We start from the raw sequence: 19,665 nt of genomic DNA on the forward strand, positions 1-19,665 counted from the left end.
GGCACAAACTTTCAGGTGTGAGTCAGAGATCTAATGTGCAGCAAGGTGACTGTAGCTCATGATGGATTCTGGACTTGACATTGGCAGAGCAGATCTCCAGTATGCTCGCCACACACACAAAGGTAACTCAGGTGAGGATATGTTAATGACCTCGGTTACGACAATCACTTCACACTGTGTATGGACATCATCGGAACATCGCACTGCACACACACGCGATCTCTGTGAATCGCACCCCCACACGGCTGGGGGTGGGGGGCCTGAATCTCTTCCCAGGCAACACTGGGCGCGTTTCTTTGGCAGTAAAAGAACTGCCACCTTGTAAGAGCGTGAGAGTCAACTTAACACGTTCTAGGGATCAGAAAAGCGACTTCCTCGTTTAGCTCCAGCCTCTTCAAGCCTGAGCGAAAGCGAAGGAAGCGCCGTGAGCAGCGGATGGAGGCGCCGTCCCGGTTTGGGGGGCCGCCGCGTTCTCCTCTTGAAGGCTCAACCTCCTCGTCCCCAGGAGCTCACAAATGCCGCCGCTTCTTGAGCTCATTCGAGCTGGGTTTCCACACTTGCTACTGGAGTCCAACTCCGGTGGAAGCTTCTGAAAACCGTGTCAGGAACGGGACAACTGAAATGACTGCTTTACAGACGGGTCAGCCTCTGCTGGGACCAGAGCTGTCCTCTGGGGGGCGGGGGGGGTAGGGTGAGGCCACTCAAGTCGTCACTATGTTCAACCTCTAGGGACTATTCTTGTCACTCTGGGTAAACTGAGTTAATCACATCGACGTATTTGGCTCCCTTGTCAAGATCAGTAGAAATTAAACAGGGCATCTCCACAACGCCAACTGGACTGTTTCCGGAACACAGCTGTCGCCTTTAAAAGGTTTAAAATATTATATACGATTTATATAATTTTCTAAAAACCTAGTATCCAAAAACGGAAAAAATCAATGTGATTCACCCCAGGACATGGACTCAAAATTTTAACTCACAACTGAAATGCTTAGGGAATACGATTTTTGCTTAACTGACCTGTCCAGTTGGTGGGTTATTTTCTGAGACACGTTCCCCAGGTACATTTAAGTGGACTGACCTATCTCGAACGTCAAGTCTGATAACGATGGTCTATGCGCCTCAGTTCACGATCAGTGTAGTACTGGGCGTTCCGCTACCACGCTGAATGGCATTTTCAGAGTGCTGAAGTACACCGTCTGTGACCTTAATACGGCTGGCATTTTAATAAGAATGTCCTGGTTACGTTTCTCACATCACCACTGGGCGTCACTGTCTGCGTCCCAGTCAAAGCGGACGCAGACCAGCAGCACCAGAACCTAGGACTTGTTGGAAAAGCCCATGACCCGTGCTCCGGGCCCAGGCTTGTTTGCCTTGCCTTCCAGGTGGCTGACGCTTGCCAAAGGCGGAAAGCCACAGCCACGCAGGGCCCGCACCTGCGGACTTTGGAGCCTAAGCCCCTAACCTGGGATCTGTGAAGGCCCTGAAGTCAAAGACGAGTGTGTCCGGTCCTGGGGAGAAGCTGTATAGCTGTCAACATCCTCAAAGGGATGTCAACCTACAAACGGTTAGGTGCCACTATTCTGAGTCATCAAATTCAGCAGATTTCACTTCTGCAAATACACACCAAGCCAGTATTTTCTCCAAGCCTTTTAATATGCACTTAAACAGCTGAGGCACAAGCATCAATAAAACTGCATTTTTATGTTACAGAAAGAAAATATTGTATGATTATCTGCATGATATACCAATGACCTCAAAATCTCTTCTGGAATAATAATTCATTTACACTCTGGTCCATAGATTGATTCAACATCAGGCAGCTGCGTGGTATAAACGTTGACTTATATCAAGAGGAAAAGGACTCGAACACTGCCTGCCTGCTGTGCTCACAGTACTAGGTTTTACATACGGTAAATGTGAAGTCCTGGTTGTCTGTCACTAGCATCGCTGTCACCAGGCAAGCTATCGTTTCAACGCTTTCACTTTAAGTGCGAACTGTGGGACCTAACGACAGATCTTTGCCCAGTGGCAGCCAGCGTGCACCGCATCTCCAGATTTTTACCATGAGAGCAACACAAGCGCACAGGAACACGCGAGCTGTTTTCACCTGCTTAAACCTTGGGCGGAGCTCCCTTTAGCCAGCATCGCTGTGACCGCCTGGTCCCACCCCCTTACGGGTAAAACTCTAGATAGGAAACAGCGTTTGGCAATTATGTGTCGGGGGAAAACATTCTTTTTCAAACTAACAGCTCCTTTCAAAATTCGTATCTGCTCTCAAAGCGCCAAAGCTGTCATCTAAACGAGAAAACGTGCCCGGCGTAGTCCGCTCTGAAGACACCGCCACCTTTCGACAAGCGTCGCATCACAGCTGGGCAATCCCCAGAAAGCCCAGTGTCGCGGGGCTGTCTGCGCCACTTCTCTGAGGCACTCAGTCCTCAGAGGCCAAATCGAAGCAGACAGACCCTTCGCTCTGCCAACCGGCTCGCGGCTCCTCCGGCCCATCCTTCTCTTGCTCCTTTCCCCCCAACCACGCCTCCTCCGGCCCTGAGCTCTGCCCACTCCTCTCGCCCCTCAGAGGCCCGTCCTGGGTGCTCCCTTTGTCTGGGACAGGCGACGGTTTCCAATCAGACAATCCCCACTACGCTGCTTTGGACCGGGGACCCCGTTAGTGAAACAGACTACCCAGCATGTTTGTACTGGTCACCCCCGCCCCCCACAAGCATGCTGGGTGTCATCGAAGCCAGCCCTGTCTAAAGGTTCAGGACCACAGACCTGGAAGGTACCCAGGGGAGTCATTACGTGTGAGTCACCTGGTTCTACTTTTACAGATGAGAATACCGGGTGACTTCAGAGAGGCAACACGACGTACGTGTGCGAGGTTGTGCGGCTCTCCAGAGGCAGAAACGCACTACCCCACGGCCACCATGAAACCCCAGGGCGAAGAAAAGTTTTAAGTAAAACAAAGTTAAAAGCCTAGCACACAAAGACGCTTTGGGGGTCTCTCCAGATGGAAGAAACGCAACCTTTCAACAAGAAACGCTGCTCAGTTCAACAGATACCACCGAGGACCGGAGATCCTTATCTGCAGGTGTGATGATGAATCTGCGACTGCAGATAATGTCACTATTTTGCGAGTGAGAGGTCCCATTACCCCTGTTCTCTGCAAGCCTTGAGGTACGAGCTGCACCTGATTCTCATCGTAACAAGAAAATGAAGGATTAAGGAAGTACACTGAAGATAAAAGCGAGAAACATTTTAATAAGCATTTCATCCCAGTTACCTTAAAGGTGAAGTTTCATATTAATTTACAAGAGTAGTGACAGACCATTATGATTTCAGTGAAAATCAACACGTTATACCTTAAAACAAGAGATCGATTCAGAAACACTAAGTCAGGCGAGCATGCAAAATTCAGAGACAAAAACATTGCAAGGCCTGGCTGCCCAAACACACACCGCAGGAGAAGGTGGATCTGATGATGCCGAACAGAACCAAATAAATGCGAGGCTGAAGGGACACGTCTCTGCATCGGCGACCAGTTCCCTCATCTCAGAGACGAGGAGAGCGGGCAGGCAATAACGGGCGAAGCTCGCAGCGAGATTAGAGGCACACGGGTCTAGTTCCCGGTGCGATCCGCAGCTACGTATCATCTAAAACACCAGGAGTTAAATATCTAGAACACACTAAGCCACTGATTTAAACAAAACGTTTCAAGACTGATACACAGGATTGGGGGGGAGGGGGTCGTTAATACAACACAGCAGCTCATCTCACATATTTAAGAGATTAAATGCAAATAAATGATCTCAAAGATTTTAATACTCAGTTTTGATCAACACAATCACGTTTCAATCCAATTTTCTGATGTGCAGCAAAATGTATTAGCTTAAAAACTGCATTCTTCAGCTTCCCCTTCGCTTTTTTTGCCTTTCGTAACTGAGCACTGGATACTTTTGATTTATGTAATATGATGTTATATGTACATTTTAATTACATATTTTAGGAATAAACAAAATCCATGATATTTCAGTAACTCATAGTGTATTTATAAAATGAAAAGCTCTCTATCAAAATACACTCTTCACTGGGAAAAATAAATAAAACAGACAAATGGATCTACACAAAGTAAAAATTAACTTTGGCAGATTTCAGTGCAGGACGGTCCATAGCAAGCATATGTGCCCTTATTCCCCCACAGCTGCTCATCTTCCAAGTTAGGATTTTAAAAATATTTTTAATTGATATTATTACGCTGAAATTTGCTTTTCATTCCACATCATCTTCAGCCAAGCTCTGAGCACTTACGATTCTCTGAAAGAGGAAAAATAAAATGTTTTAACTTTTAAAAAGTGTAAGTATTTAATCAGGATTCTAAATTCAATATAAAATGCTCTGCATTCAAAGATTCAAATCTTGCTAGTTTACCCATTCTGAGATTTCAACACTAAACCTTTTATACATTATCATCTTACTGTCAGTTTCATTTCAAAATTCGAATTAACGAAGGCATGACATCATACTGTGACACGTCAGCCAATTACATAACTGAAACTGAAATGAATTTAAGATCTCTTCTTGCTCCCACATAAACTAAAAATACTGATTGGTGCTAAGAATACTGATCATTCTGTGCTTCAAACATTTCCCTTTTTGGACTGGAAATGCTCGAAGTCATGAGGAAGGAATACAGTACTCTGAAATTAGCATTTTGAAAGCATTTCCAAATAACATGAAACAAGGTAACTGAGTAAACAAGGTCATCTTTACAGAGAGGAATTCGGGCATCATCCTGAATCCATCTATGCTTTAAAAGACATCAAGCTCATGTCAATTTTCACCAAAGCACCATACACTACGCTGCTTTCGAAGTGCAAATAACGCTAAATGCAAGATTCTGATAGAGACTGGGAACCACATTAAATAAAAGGGATTAAAACCAAGTCCTTGCTTTTTTAACCTTCTCCCTTAAAACTCTGGGACCTTTCTGTTTAGTCTCTTTCCAATCTAGTTGAGTAAAGGTCGGTTTCAAGAATTAATCCGTCATTTTACTAACCTTTAATCATAGCAAATGTGGAAATTAATACATGTAACAGACATGCTATTCCAAAAAGTAGATTCATTTGGGCTCTTTGGGAAGGATTAAAAATGAACAGAATGCATTTTAATTACGTCTTAAGTTATGGACCGCGTGTAGACAAATGGTATTTTGCATGAGCCAATAGGAATTTGGGGATGCAGTGAAACGATTCCTAACTCAAAGCCATCCCCTGACAGCAGCAGTGGTTCTGAGGCCTTTAGGCAGGTGAGGTCAGGAGGTCCAGGGTCCCTGATCACTAACCTCCGGGCTATGCCACCTCGGCTCCTCTGCCCTCTGCCATCCACTGGACTGAATGCATGGTCTCACAAGAGTAGGCAGAAAGCTAGTTTTAGAAGGCAGACGAGAGTGGCCTGAATTTTGGGATGTGAATATTACAGCCCGAGATTTAATTCTAAGAGACACACTTCCTGAACCCCCTCTGGCCAGCTTTTTGGATGTTTTTCCATTAGGGAAGAACATTCCAAGCACTGTTATCTTGAGTACTGTTTTCGTCATATGGATGAGTTTCATAATTCCACCATATCCACTCACTTTAAAAAACTAACGTCCCTAAACGTTTAACTCTCAGATTCTACTTTCAATTTATAACATTTCAAATCCTTACCTGACTAATTGTTGGAAGCTTAGTCAGAAGCATCTGGAACACTGGCGGTGGAAGAGTTTGCTGTAACACTTGCAGTAACTGCTGTGGCTGTCCGCACACAGCAATGGCATTTGTCAGATGGTCTACACCCTTCTCATATTCACCTGGAAGATTTATATAAAAATAATGCGTAACCTGAAAAGCCTTGCCCTTTGTCAAAAATTCCATTCTGAAGTCTTCACTGTGTCTCTAAGCGACACTGCCAAAATATCATGTAAGTAAACACTTGGAAATAACTGAATATTATGAACCATTAACATGAGTCAGATTATCTGTACTGATGTGAAATGTCTTCAACACATACAAAAAGAGGAAAATTAAGGAGCGGAACATCCAAATATATCACTTTTCATAGACTCAGAATATTTCTGAAAGGCCACATAAGAAGTTGCTAACAATGAAATTGTTCCTCTCTATGTAAGAAGAATGAACTGGAAGGCTGGGGACTGAGGTAGCAAGGTGACCCAACTTCACTTTAAACTAATCCCATGCAAGTCAAAGAAAAAAAATTTGTTAAAAATGCTAACAGGCAAAATATTCACAATAACTGAGGTGGCAGGGACAGGTAACAAAACAGTGATTCTTGAGTGGTAGAATTTTTTTATTTACCTATAAATTTCCTAAAACAGATGTGCGACCTTTGAAAGAAAAATAATACACAAGGCTTATAGTTTTTGAAGGTTTGCTTAACTGAATCAAGTACCTGCTTGGTGGTCCTTATCCTCAGTTATCCCCATTTTAAATCAAACGCCAAAAATTGTCTTGGAGCAAGTCAACTTTGCACTGTTAAATTTGGTTTCAAACAAAGTATTCTTCTGTACAGGACCCTGCTATGCAGGAAATCCTCTTAATGTACTGAAAAACTGCGGGAAAGCACAGAGACTTCCTAGGTATCCCCTGCACCCCCACAGCCTCCCCATCAACATCCCTCGCCAGAAGGGACATTGATTGGTCACAACCAGTGAACCTGTATCGACACATCGTTATCGCGCAGAATCTACCGTTTACATTAGGGTTCACGCCTCGTGCACCTTCTACAGGTTTGGACAAACGTATGACAGGTATCCATCACTACAGCATCAGAGTGTGTCCACTGCCTTAATATGAACAGCTACTAACATCTACTAGGTGCCAGAGGCACTGTTCTTGGTGGCTTTTATGAATAGGTTCACGTCATTTTCACAATAGTCTTTAGTTAGGTGCTAGCATTATCCTTATATCTGTAGAAATGGAGGCTCAGAAAAATGAGAAATTTACTTCAAGTTATTAAGCCCATGCTCATATAACTAAACTTCCCAATCTGACTTTTCTTTATGGGAAGGCCTACTATAAAGCAAATCAAGGACACTACAAAACTGTTGTGCCCACGGCCTTTATGAAAGCAGCTTGTGACTACAGAAAATGTCTCACACTGTCCCTGCTCATCTCCTCTTTTTCCTACAGACTGGTGCAGTTGTCATACCCGACTGCCCTGTCAGGCCGGAGGGCACTCAGGGCGTCTTGGGGAATGTCTCCACCATCAGACCCCATGTGCGTGACTTTGTCAGCTGATCACAGGCATGGGTATAGTGACTGCCGTTCCTAGTGCTCATTCTAGGATCTTGAATCCATCATATGATGGTGTGTTTCTTGTTCCACCAACTGGCTGTTGTGGAGAGATCAGGAAACCTCTTGGGCAAAGTCTGAAACTGTGGGGTGTCCAATGGCACCTGCACACGGGCAAAGGTTTCTAAGACTTTTGTAACCTCTCTGAATCTCCGCTGCCACTTTGGGGACTGCAAATGTCCCATCGAAACACGGGTCCGGGATATCCCGACCATGTTGGCCATTGTCATCTGGGTGTGGCAGCCACCATCTTGACCTGCTCAGCTAATTCCTTTCCTAGGAATTGAAATTATGTCATAATGCTGCCCATCACAAAAGGTCAAGCCAGAGTTGTGTACTGACCCAGTTGACGGTCGGTAATCAAGTGACTAGTCAGCTGACAGTTCCTGCTTGTGAACAGACATCATAAAGTCCTTCGATCTCTCCCGCAGCTGATCGGCAGGGGCAACGATCTTTCTACAGATCCAACAGCCGTGCCGAACAACTCTGTGTGTCCAGAACACGTTCAGGAACTGACACTTCACTCACAGCAACTCTCGAGCTCCCTTCCTGTGTAAGTGGGCGCTGCCGAGACCTCTGCTGAGCGGACGGCGGGATCATAAACGGCGCCTCTTTTGTGAATGCAGCAGTGCCCCGCCCCATCGTCACACTCCCACTTTCCAGTTTCGATTACCCACGGTCCAAGAGTGTTAAACAGAAAGTTCCAGAAATGAACAATTCCTAAGTTTTAAATTGCACGCCGTTCTGAGTAGTGTGACGAAATCTCATGCCATCCTGCTCCATGCCCCGCGACGTGAAACATCCCTGCCCAGCGACTCCATGCTGTGTACCCTAACCCGCCTGTTAGTCACTCAGGAGCCATCTTGGTTGACTGTCTTGGTACCACGGGGCTTGTGTTCAAATAACCCTTATTTTACTTAGTAATGCCCCCAAGTGTAAAAGGAGTGATGCTGGCGATTCGAATACACCGAAGAGAAGCCATAAAGTGTACGTGTGTGCAGGAAGAGATACAGTATGCATAGGCTTGGGTACTATCCACAGTTTAGGGCATCCACTGGGGGTCTGGGAACGTGTATTCAGTGGATAAGGCGGAATAACTGTACCAAGAGCGCCAGAAGCATCATGTAAGCCACCTGTCACACGGCCAAGGCGGAACAACTGTACCAAGGTTGCCGGAAGCATCACGTACGCCGCTGGTCACATGGCCCGGGAGGACCGAGTCCAGCATCCCGGGACGGAAGCAGTGCTGCCTCACAGTTGGGCGGTTGCCGCTTGGATCGCCGAGATGCTTCCCTGACTGCTGTCGGCCTCGTGTTCTGCGCTTCTGCTCTGACTGGTTCTCCTGTTCGTTTATCATCTTAGTCTGTTAGTAACCTGATGCGGGGAACTGGGCCATGTCTAACTCTTAAGGTGAAACTGAGCCAATTCAGTCAAGAAATTATTTCCTTTCTTTCTGGGTTGGTGAACGCAGGTCCTAGGAGACTGGCAGGCTCAGTGAGAGCACAGAAACTCAGCGCCCCCCACGGGGATGTTAAGATGCCACCTGGTCACTGAATACTCATGTCGGCCACTGGACAGGCAGTAAAGGAAATTTGCCAGAGGATATTAATCCTCACTACTATATGGAAAGAGCTGCTACCGGAGAGGTACGCGCGGAACGCGGGGATCCCCTGACTCTGATCCTCTGAGAACCTCCCGGCACTTCAAGATACACCGGGACGGCTCATGAACGACTGCGGCTCAGTGCAGGAGAAACCACTTCCTCTTGCACTTGCGACTCGATCCCATTCACACATCGGGAGATGAGATCCTGCTCGGTTAACAGGGTATTCGCGGAGATGCCTGGGTGACGAAGAGCCTGTCGAGCGATGAAGTGCGCTGCCCAAACTGCTTATGCTTTCACCTGGCTGACTCTGAGGACGACCTCTTCCCTAATTCCCGCCACCTGTCTTCTACCTCTGGCCGGACTGGCAGTTTCCACCAGAAGCAGGGCAGCTGGGCAGCAGGGCAGCTGGGCAGCTAAGTAATCCTCTGGGCGTGTTACGCTGAAGAGTGGATAGTGAACTTGGAAAAAAGAACAACTCTTCCTCCTGTCCCTCCCTGACTTCCCCGACCACGGCGGGTAACTGTCCTTCTCAACATGGATCTAACAGCTCAAATCAGACAGCCAGCCACAGTGCATGGACCTCCAAGATAATCCAAATACAAGTAACTAGGGGTACACTATATTCTAATATCTTAGTGTCAGTAAATTAATTTAAAATGTTTACGTTTGGGGGTTTAGAAAATTTTGGTAGTATAAGACATCTTTACGTTCATGAAAAACAAAATTTACTTGAGAATCTGTTTGCATGAACTGAAGTATTACGAACTACACCCTTAGACACAGACATTACTACAGACATAGATTTTTTCTTTTCAGATCTTGAAGTAATATAAATATGGACTCTCAAATGCTCCTTGAGAGGATTTCAATGCCTTTACTGAACCTCCCATTTTTTTCTATGTATACTGGGAAAGAAAGTTTAATAATTACTTTCTAGTAAGGTGTTTCCATTTTTATTTACAAACATTATCAGCTTACTATATCGCCCAAGTAAAATATAACTGCTTCCTCAAAAAAAGGGAAAAAAATTATTTCTTGAGAAAGATGATGGTCATCACCATCCTAAACCTTTCATCTCTTCCTATAAAACAAAAAACCACAAATGCCCTATCACGTAGTGAGTACGGCCTAAATTTATTTTGATACAGCAATGAGAATAAGAGAAACTTGACACTTGATAGCATTCTTTGTTAATAAGCAACTACTTCAATTTGTAATTCAAACAGATCATCAGGCAATTTTCATCAGACTGTGCTGACCAAACCTGGACAGTACAGCCCACTGCACGCCCACTGCGCCTAGGCCACAGCCTGTACAGCACGATCCTGTAACGACGAGTGTTACTAGGCCACTGTAGCACAACGATAAGTACTTGTGCATCTAAACAGCACTGTGTGCAATTTTATACAACTGGCAGCCCAGTAGGTTTTGTAGCGGAGAAAAACAAAAGTTTAATAACACGTATACTTCCTATATAACATGACAGACCCAGGAAAACCGAAAACCTTACCAAAATGGCTGAAGCCACCACCTTAAATACCCTCTGCAGAACACAGATGATGACGCTGGGGGTGGTGGGAGTCAGTTGTGGGAGGTGACCAGAAAAAGCATGATAAACAAGGGTGAGGTTGCTGCAGACTTAAGTCACTGTCTTCTGCATTGGTTAAGAGTTTCTAAAGATAAGACCAAGCCCTCTGCCCTGCACAGGGAGGGAGACCCCCTTAAAACGTCAACGTCTTTTACAAGGGGCAATGTCTACTTGGTTTTCAGAGTTTCTCCATTGTCTGCATTTCTTAACATTAACCAGCCTGAAGTAATCCTTATGCCAAAGAGACACATTTTGGGGTGACAAATTCTGTTCCCCTACAGTTTACACCAGCATCACAACAAACACGTGAGTAATGTGTTGTGTGTGCTACTTGAGACATTACGACAGCCACAAAGTCACCAAAACAACAGGAATTTTTCAGCTCCATTATAATTTCACATGGGGCCACTACTGCATGTGGTCCACCCTTGCCCGAAACATTACTGTGGGCCGCGTGACGGTATTCAGAATACCTTCTTCAGAAACAGCCATACTGAAACCGGGTGCTAACCCTGAAACCAGACCTTATTAGTGTTTTTCCTAGTGTTTTTAGTGCCTTTCAGGAGATGACAGCAGGCCTCTCTCATAGCGCCCAGGAGACCACCAGACCACGCTGGATCAGACCGGTCCCGGGGGCTCGTCATGCATAGACAGCCAACAGATGGACCGCAATTGGCCCCATCGGGTGGCGGAACTGAAGTCCGCCTCTAGCCAGAACCTGGGTGCGCAGACCCAGCCCTCGTGGACAGGGGCAAGGGGGGCCCCTGGATCTCGCCCGGCCAGACCCTGCCGCTCAGAATTCCTTTGTGCTTTCTCCCACCTTCCCCGGTCCTACCTTAGGTGGCTAAGTTCCAAGACTGCCCCATCGAGACTCCTGAATTCGAACGCATAAATACGTGTCGCTTCTCCATACCCTAACCCTCTACATGTACTCCGAGTCTTTACTCAGGGAGACTGATCTAAGTCTCATCTCGTCTCCTTACTTGGCTGCTTGACGAATAACCCTTTTTCTCTGCAAAAACTGCCGCTTCGGACGTTGGCTTCTCTGTGCGCGACCGGCAACGTACCCACCAACTTTGCTCGTAACAATAATACACCGAAAAAATCCATCCATTATCACCATAAATTTATATCAGTGTGATCAATTCTACCTAGTTTCCTAGTCATTTAATGACTATTAAAAAAAGCCATTGGCCCCAAATGGCGGCAGTCCTGCTAAAAGCCCGTTATGCTATACCTCCAAATTTAATACCCGATCTAATTGCAGTTTCGACCTCTCCCAGAAACGATCTTAATGAACCAGTCTGGGATTTTCTGGTCAAGAACCAGTAAGGTAATCTGCTATACAGGCCCTTCGCCATCCCACAGAGAAAGAAACCTACGACGATGAAAACCTTTCCCCTTTACTTCCCCCATAATATTCCTTGCTTTCCTTTCACTAAGAACTCCCTCGCCCCACCCTGCTTCCTAGAAAATTCTCCCATTTTGTACAACCCCCGGGAGCAAGTGCCTCTAGCTGCTGGATGGGATGCTGTCCCATTCCTGAATTGTTTCACGAGGCCGGTTATATCTTCAAATTTACTTGGTTTGAATTTTGTTTGTTTACATGACTATTACCTTGGGCTAATAACTCTTCACCAAGCTGTATTTCTTCAAGGAAGAATTTCTGAACAGCATCAGCGTCTTTAAGGTCAGGTAACTGTTTGGAAGTAAAACATTTAATAATTGATAACATGACATTACCAATACACAGAAAACCATGCCACTAAAAACAAAACAAAAAACTGAAAAGCTCATTCTAAATAAAAAAGGACCCGACAACACTAGCGAGGATTAGTTTAGTATCTACACTGAAATGAATGCGGGGAAAAAATACTTAAACTTATTTGTCTCTACCATGAAATACATGCTTTACCATTCACACTACTTTTTGATCGCATTATAGATTTTTATGTAACAAATCAATTTGTTCTTCTATTCCAACATTATTTTGTATAGATTTTACTACATCTAAAAGATTATTTTTACATGACAAAAGAATATACCATTGAAGAATGTATAAGTGCATAATCACTAGGTATTTATTGGGCATTTGAGGTACTTCTAATTTTACTATTCCAAATATTAGCTAATATAATTACAAGCACCTTTACTTAAATAAGTTTTTATAGTTTGTCACATTTACCAGACCCAACGATTATGGTAATATGCAATGCCACTAGCTATTTGGCTTGTCTTTCTAAAAAATGTAAACCTGCTATTAAAAAGTTCCTTTTTATTTAAAACTCTAGAGTTCTATTAATGGAGGTTTTTGGTTCTTGGATTGTTATTATATACACTCCTATTATTCAACGTGGGTGACAAAGTTTTAATTTCTCAAAGCGAAGGCATCTCTCGTTGACCATCCCAGCACACAGCAACAATCTGATTATACCTGAATCTAAACATACACACCGATGCATACATCTTTATCTATTTTCCTAGATCCTTAAAAAGGAGACTGACGCGAACGGACGTATTACACATTTCAGAAAGCTGGTTTGGACAAACAGGACAACTAACTGCTGTCTCTGTTTCACTTCATTATTATCACATCCAGTCAGTCAGCTGTTGATTACTCGATTGTTTCGAAATAACAAAATGTAACATTTATCGATTTGATTTTTCCTTGCCTCAACTTGCTTCAAAAAGAACCACTGTTGATCCAGCAGTCCAAGCCCTGGGAATCCAGGAAATGGAACTAATTTCATCAGGAAATGGAACTTCCACTTGCTAGCAGTGCGACCTACATGCACAATTATTAACATTTACTTACTTACATGTCACAGAACATTTTTATCAAGCAGATAAACCTATGTAGTCATTTAAAATAATCATGAACACAGGATCTATAAAAAGAAAAAAATGAATAAAAAGATTTATATCTACATTGACGTATTACAGCAAGGTAAAAATGTGTCAAGTGATGGGATTCTGGATCAGTGGCTGTGAATAATCTTATGTAACTTTTGAAATAAATAACGTGGTTCTTTTAAAGGAAAAATAGAAAAATTAATAAATGTTTTATTTTATTATTTTGAAGCAGCTGAGTAAGATAAGTTGAACCTTTTGGTGCAAATGTCTTCCAGAGACTATCACTTTGTTGTCCCTTAAATACTCCCCAGACAGCGAGGTGTCTGCTATGAAGACGAACAAAGAGGAAATAATGGAGGACGCGATTACCTACGGTTGAACTGAGTTAACTATTCCTAAAAGCGACAAATTATATTTTAAAATAGAACATCAATGTTTGGTATCAGCTAGCTCTCTTGAAACACATTCGATGCAGAGTTTTAAATAATTATTTCTATAAAATACATAATACAATCTAAACCAAAAACAGGTTGAGCATTACCTTGGAAAGTCCTGCTCTCTCCTTGGCAAGCTTCTGTTTCTTTCTTCCTGTAAGAAATGAAATATTTTCATTTAATCATTATTAAATAGGGAATCGAAAGAAATCTAACTGCGTGGCAGGCATTCATCCTGTTTCCAAAATATTACTGACTCTGGCTCTCTGCTTATCAGTTCTTCTTGTGATTTGTCAGGGTCACATGAATAGTTCTGGTCAAGGAGCTTTAGGCAATGTGACGTTTCTGGGCAAAAGCTTTTTCCTTCCTCCTATGCACCAGCATCAGCCATTTCCAAGCTGGAGACAGCTCTAACAGGTGGGTGTCTCTTGAGTACTACCATAAGCAGAGCAAGCCCACCCTCCCAACCTATAAAGGACACTAACATGGCCATGAATCAAGCCATTGCTGTTAGAGAGTTCTATTACTGAATTATAACAGATATCTATTTAGTGAATGTTGAATACTGTCTGGCATTCTTAGATTAGGGGAGGCGGGGGCAGTGAGGAGAATCAGCGTTTGAGAAATTTTCTTTAAAACTTCCACTTGCTAGCAGTGCGATGTTGGCTAAGTTACAGTAACCCGTGCCTCACTTTCTCCATATGTAAAACTGGTCCAAGAACAGTACCTGCTTTACAGTTATTGTGAGGATTACGTGAATTAATGTACGTAAACTATTTTTAATAGTGTCTGGTTTATAACGTGCCGTATAAGTATCTGTTATTGATATAGTTCAATGCCAACTCTTCAGCTAAGGAGCTGTGCTTTGCTAAACACCCAAAGTCACTAAAGGCTACCAATGACATGGACTATAATAACCATGTGACGAGGCTGAGAAAGGTAAGGCTCTAATACTTACTACCTGGATGACCTCGGGCAACTAAATCTCAACTCTCCAAAGATAAGTCATGCTTAACTTCACTACGGTGACAAACAGAAGCCATAAAACCAGCAAACATCTTCCACAAACCCAAGTCCCAAAGCACAACTGAAGAGGCAGTGGCCTGTGCATCGATTCATTTTCTATGGTCAGGGAGCCTTCTTTTATCTAACCCTACAAACTGGCTCTAACCACACCAGCCTTGGCCCTCGGAATGCAGAGCGCTACAACGCTAAGGCTTAATACAATTCGAGCAGTTTCAGCAGGCAAATACAGGTTAAAGTCAATCTTACATACCAATTTGAAGACTACTTATTTGTCTAACAAACTCCCTTTCCTAGGTGTTCATTACCGGGCAACTGACTGCGGGGAATTGGACACATATTCCACCCTCGGTTTGCTTAAGGGTTTCGTTTGGACCTCTTTAGGCAGAAAATAACAAATGACACCAGACTACATTAACGAATTTCTAAATATCATGGCACGGACCAGTGCTGGAAGGAGAGGACTAAGACTAGATGAGAGACAGAAGACTTCACAGAGGACAGAGACACCTGGACACTGGGATGGTAAAGGTATGCCAAGGCACGATTCTAAGCGTCATCAATTAGCTTATTTAATCCTCACGGAAACACTAAGACAGGTACTGTTGCCATCTCTATTTTCCAGATGAGAAATTGTGCCATGGTCACAACCAGTGGGTGGAGCGGTGAGTGATTCAAACGGAGGCAGTTGAATTTCAGAGCATGTGTCCTGCACCATTACTCTAAGCCTGCCTCGGCGGGCTGTAGAAGTGAAGACATTCCCATCAAAATGAAAGGCACCTCGGAAACGAACGTGGCAAGTTTGTGGAATAAACAGAGAAATACAATTTGCTAAGCCAGAATTTATAAAAGATAATGAAACCCAGTAGAGAGAAACTTAGTTCCAAGACCATCCAATTTTACAGCTGTTCTTTCACGGCATGGAGAGGAGGGTGTGATTGTTGCTGAATGTTCGATACAATTACCAACTGCTGAACACTAAGTTGCTTTAAGTCTCTAGCGATACGATGAAAATTTTGGCTTTAGTTTCATAAGACAGTTACCTTGTTACATTAACTTATTTTCGGATACAGTACCACATGTGGTACTACAGTATCTACAGATAAAGAGACAGATGGTAACAGACTGGAAAACCAAGGAGTTACACATTCAATCAGCAAAATCAGGCGTTGATTCAGTATTTGATAGAAATTAGTCCCAGGTGCTACAGTGTAATTAATGAATTAAAACAAACTTGTCTACTTTTAAAAATACATATAAAATGTAAGTTTACAGAAAGTCCCAATTTAAGTCATTTGTACAGCATTCATTTAAATAAGATTACTTAATATCTTTAGAAATGATGCATCATTTTATACAGTAGCATATAAGTAAACACACCTGTATTAATTTGGAATTTAATTAATTTCACCTATTAATGATTAATTAGGTTGATAAAAATTATGCTTTAAGGGGCCTCATAATCTGCTGTTGCTAATGGAAGACAAAAAAAAATCTAAATAAATTAGAAGCCCGGATCTAACCTCAAACCTTATTTTAAACAAGCTTCTTTTCCTTTAAAAAAAAAAAATAGAAAACTTAACAAGCCAAAATGATTGATTTGAGAAACTCTCAGATTAAGTATTCCATTAGAAATTAGACTAGAAAAACTCAAAATTACAAGACTGAAATCAATTTAATTCCATAAATGCAAGACACCCTCAAGTTCTTAAAAATCAGCCAATCGTGTAACTCTGAACAGACTGCAAAACTACTATAAATTAGTTTTAATTGCTTAAGAAAATATCAAAGAAATTATATTCATAAACAATCTTTAGCATTCACCAATTACCATGTGTCAGGTACTATACTAAACTCTATCTTCATTACACTATTTTACAAAACCTTTTGCCCAAAGGTTATTCAGCTTATAATTCAAGCCTGACCACTTAAGTCATTAGGCTACCCTGCTCAAGCAAGAAAAAAAATGCACCGAGGATGGAAATTTTTAAATAAACAGAGTTCTTAATTTGTTTGAAATATTATTCCAACTCAAAATTCATTTTCTCAAGGTTTTCAACAAAAAGGCTGCCACGTTTCCAAAGGAAGAAAAGGTTAATACACCCTTTACAGACCCATGCATCTGCATGCCCACCACCACCCTCCCCAACTATTTTTGAAACAGTAAGAAAATTATCTAAATCCTCATAGTTGCACTTGCCACCAGCATTAAAGGAGTGGCCTTGCCCATGTCGGGAACAGAGGTGGAGGTGGACACTTCTAACATCTCCCTGAAGCTCTACAAAAACCAGAGGCAGGTGGTATCACCTAATTTCATAAACTAAGAAAGATAAGATTCAGAAAGGCCAAGATTGTACTGCTAACTGTGATTAACCTGGGACTGAAAACTCATCCAAGACAGCATGCCTTCCGTCAGTCTACCTAATCATAAATTAAATAAATTATCTCTATATCCCTGCCTCCTAAAACATGGGAATTCTATGTCATCTGGTAGAGATCAGCGCAGTCCAATAACGTGGTCGCTACCCACGTGTGGCTCCCGAACGCCTGAAATGACTTACGGCTTAAAAAGTGTGACCTAGGACAATCACTTCCTTGTACTTCCTGGTCTTTAATAACCTACATTATCAATTTAACTCCAGAAACTGTTTCGACTGAGCAACGTAGATAAATGACGAAAATGTTTCACACTGCAGCAAATTTGCTCTTCTAATGCAAATGAGCATGCCTCCTAAATTCGAAGACCACAGTGGTTTTGGGGAAACGATTTCCCTCCCATCTGTCTCTTAAAAGATGTCGCAGGTATGAAATAAAACTGAGCCACAGGAGAAGCGCAGCCTTTGGACTCCCCTGCAGTTTCTATAGCATTCACTCATATCTTGGAAGCTTTGAAGCGACGCTACCAAGAGGGTTTAAGAATGCAACGACGATGCCGCGTAGGATTCGCAGACCCAGACTCGCGCACAAACTCGGAAAATGTAAAAAAACCCCCACGACTTTCCAGTTAAGAATAGCGATTTTAAGAGGTGAACGCAAAAAAAGAGACCCAAGACCCCACCTTCCAACAAACATACACAACCTAAATCAAAAGACCAACTGGAGTGCAATTTACACGGCGAAAGTGGAGAAAACAAAATGGGAAAATCGCTCCTCCAAAATGGAGGGACCTCGCAGGGCTCAGGGCCAGGAGCAGCTCTAGGGGCGCGCGGGAGCGCCGGCACCTCCTTCCGGTTCGCTGCTCGCGGCGGCCCATCGTCGCCCGCCCGGCGGGGAGGGGACACGGACAGGGGCAGGAGGCGGCAGGCCCGCGGCGTAGGACCCACTCACGTTCTCGCAGCCTGTTCTTGAAGTTGGGGTCACTCCGTCTCTTGCGGTCAAAGTAAATGCAGTACCCGATGAAGAGGGCCCCGCACACACCGGCGGCGATGGCGCTGTTCCGGCCCACCATCTTCTCTCGATGGTAGAGCGGCGTCGGTAGCCGGCCGGGCGCAGGAGCAAGACGAGGCCCACGCACCCTGAGAGCGGACAGCGCCGCTCCGAATGACGGCCGCTGCGATGCAGGCGGAAAAGCCGAGCGCCACTTCCGGCACGTCGCCCGAGGCCCCCGGGCCGTCCGCGGCAGTGCCTGAGTAGAGGCTCCGGGCCGTCCGCGGCAGTGCCTGACGGGAGCGCGCGCGCCGCTCGTGCGCCTGCGCAGGGGGCTTAGGCCCTGTCTGAACGCCCGGGGCGGCGCGCGCCGCGCTCTGCCTTAGGAGCCACTGGGCCCGCCTTGTCCGAAGGCGCGCGAGGCTGGTGGCGGACAAAGACGGAAGGTCGCTGACGGCGAATGCTTCAGTTTATTCTTATATAATACAGACAGCTTGTGTCTTCTTTTACTTTAACTGAACATGCCTTTCAAGTTCAGTCACGATCCACTATGCAACAAGCTCAATCTAGTAATTTCAATTCCAAAATGTTACGATATGGTTTCGTGAAGAGTGGAAGAAAATGGCGCAATTGCTGGAAAAATATAGCTGGTAAAAGAGGTTAAAGGAAAAAAAATAGAAAACGTTGAGTTGTCGTATAGCCACAGAAAACATTATATATGTAGTTTAGATTTAGAAAGACACACACTACCAAAAAACCCCCAAAACAAAAACAACGCACGGGCAGAAAGCAGACGTTAAAGAACCGCAAGGCGATGAGGACCATGGTGAGAAGTACAGGTGATAACCTGGCTGGCCTTTGTTGACGGTCTGTGCTCTCCGAGGCCCTGGCACTTTATGCTAAGGAGGTGGCTCGGGGACGGGCCAGGAGGGAAAGACCAACCACGGGAATAGAAGGGTAGGACTCTGAGCTCTCTGGGAAGTAAAAGGGGCCAGGATCGAGATCAACTTGTGAAACTCGGATCAAGACTATAGACAGAGTGAGCTTTCAGGGGTTGGCAACACTCTGTGTAGTTACGTGGCAATGTGCCATGTACGAGGACCTTGAGGTGTTCTGACTCCATAGGGAAGGGACAGTGGAAGCTTTGAGTTTGGAACTTGCCCAGATCTCTCCCTATGCATCTTTCCCTGTCTGGTTTTGATTTGAATTCTTTTGTTATAATAAAAATAATCATAACTATAGCACATTCCTGAGTTAGTTGAGTCCTTATAATGAACTATGGAACTTGAGGAGGCAGTGGGAACCCCCAAATTAGTAGCTAGCTGCTCAAAAGACCTGCAGACCCCCAAATTTGTGACTGGTGTCTGAAGTGAGGCAATCTCGTAGAAGACCGTACCCCTTAACCTATGAAGCCTGGCCTAACTCTGAGTAGTTGGTTTCATACAT

The 19,665-nt window shown here is 44.0% G+C and overlaps 1 protein-coding gene and 1 non-coding gene across 2 annotated transcripts; both read right to left on the reverse strand.

Annotated features, from left to right (window-relative positions):
* Window positions 1-3,241: 3,241 nt before the first annotated feature.
* Window positions 3,242-18,428, reverse strand: TOMM20 (translocase of outer mitochondrial membrane 20). Its single transcript, XM_006920728.3, has 5 exons — window positions 18,181-18,428; window positions 13,938-13,984; window positions 12,161-12,242; window positions 5,706-5,848; window positions 3,242-4,314 (listed from the first exon to the last, which is right to left on the reverse strand). Exons 1-5 carry the CDS (start codon window positions 18,299-18,301, stop codon window positions 4,270-4,272), a joined length of 438 nt encoding a protein of 145 aa, XP_006920790.1. The 5' UTR covers window positions 18,302-18,428; the 3' UTR covers window positions 3,242-4,269.
* Window positions 17,645-17,777, reverse strand: LOC112470039. The gene has a single exon (XR_003042818.1). It is a non-coding gene; the product is annotated as a small nucleolar RNA SNORA14 (small nucleolar RNA).
* Window positions 18,429-19,665: the final 1,237 nt, after the last annotated feature.

Source organism: Pteropus alecto, unplaced genomic scaffold (assembly GCF_000325575.1).
Source record: "Pteropus alecto unplaced genomic scaffold, ASM32557v1 scaffold189, whole genome shotgun sequence".
Classification (NCBI taxonomy): Eukaryota; Metazoa; Chordata; class Mammalia; order Chiroptera; family Pteropodidae; genus Pteropus; species Pteropus alecto.

What these genes read in the sequence shown, in the direction of transcription:
- TOMM20 (XM_006920728.3), bottom strand. Translation starts at nt 18,301, where the DNA reads ATGGTGGGCCGGAACAGCGCCATCGCCGCCGGTGTGTGCGGGGCCCTC. An exon ending in CAAGAACAGGCTGCGAGAAC is followed by an intron (nt 13,985 to 18,180) that starts GTGAGTGGGTCC and finishes CATTTCTTACAG; the next exon opens with GAAGAAAGAAACAGAAGCTT. An exon ending in AGCTTCCAACAATTAGTCAG is followed by an intron (nt 4,315 to 5,705) that starts GTAAGGATTTGA and finishes TTCCTCTTTCAG; the next exon opens with AGAATCGTAAGTGCTCAGAG.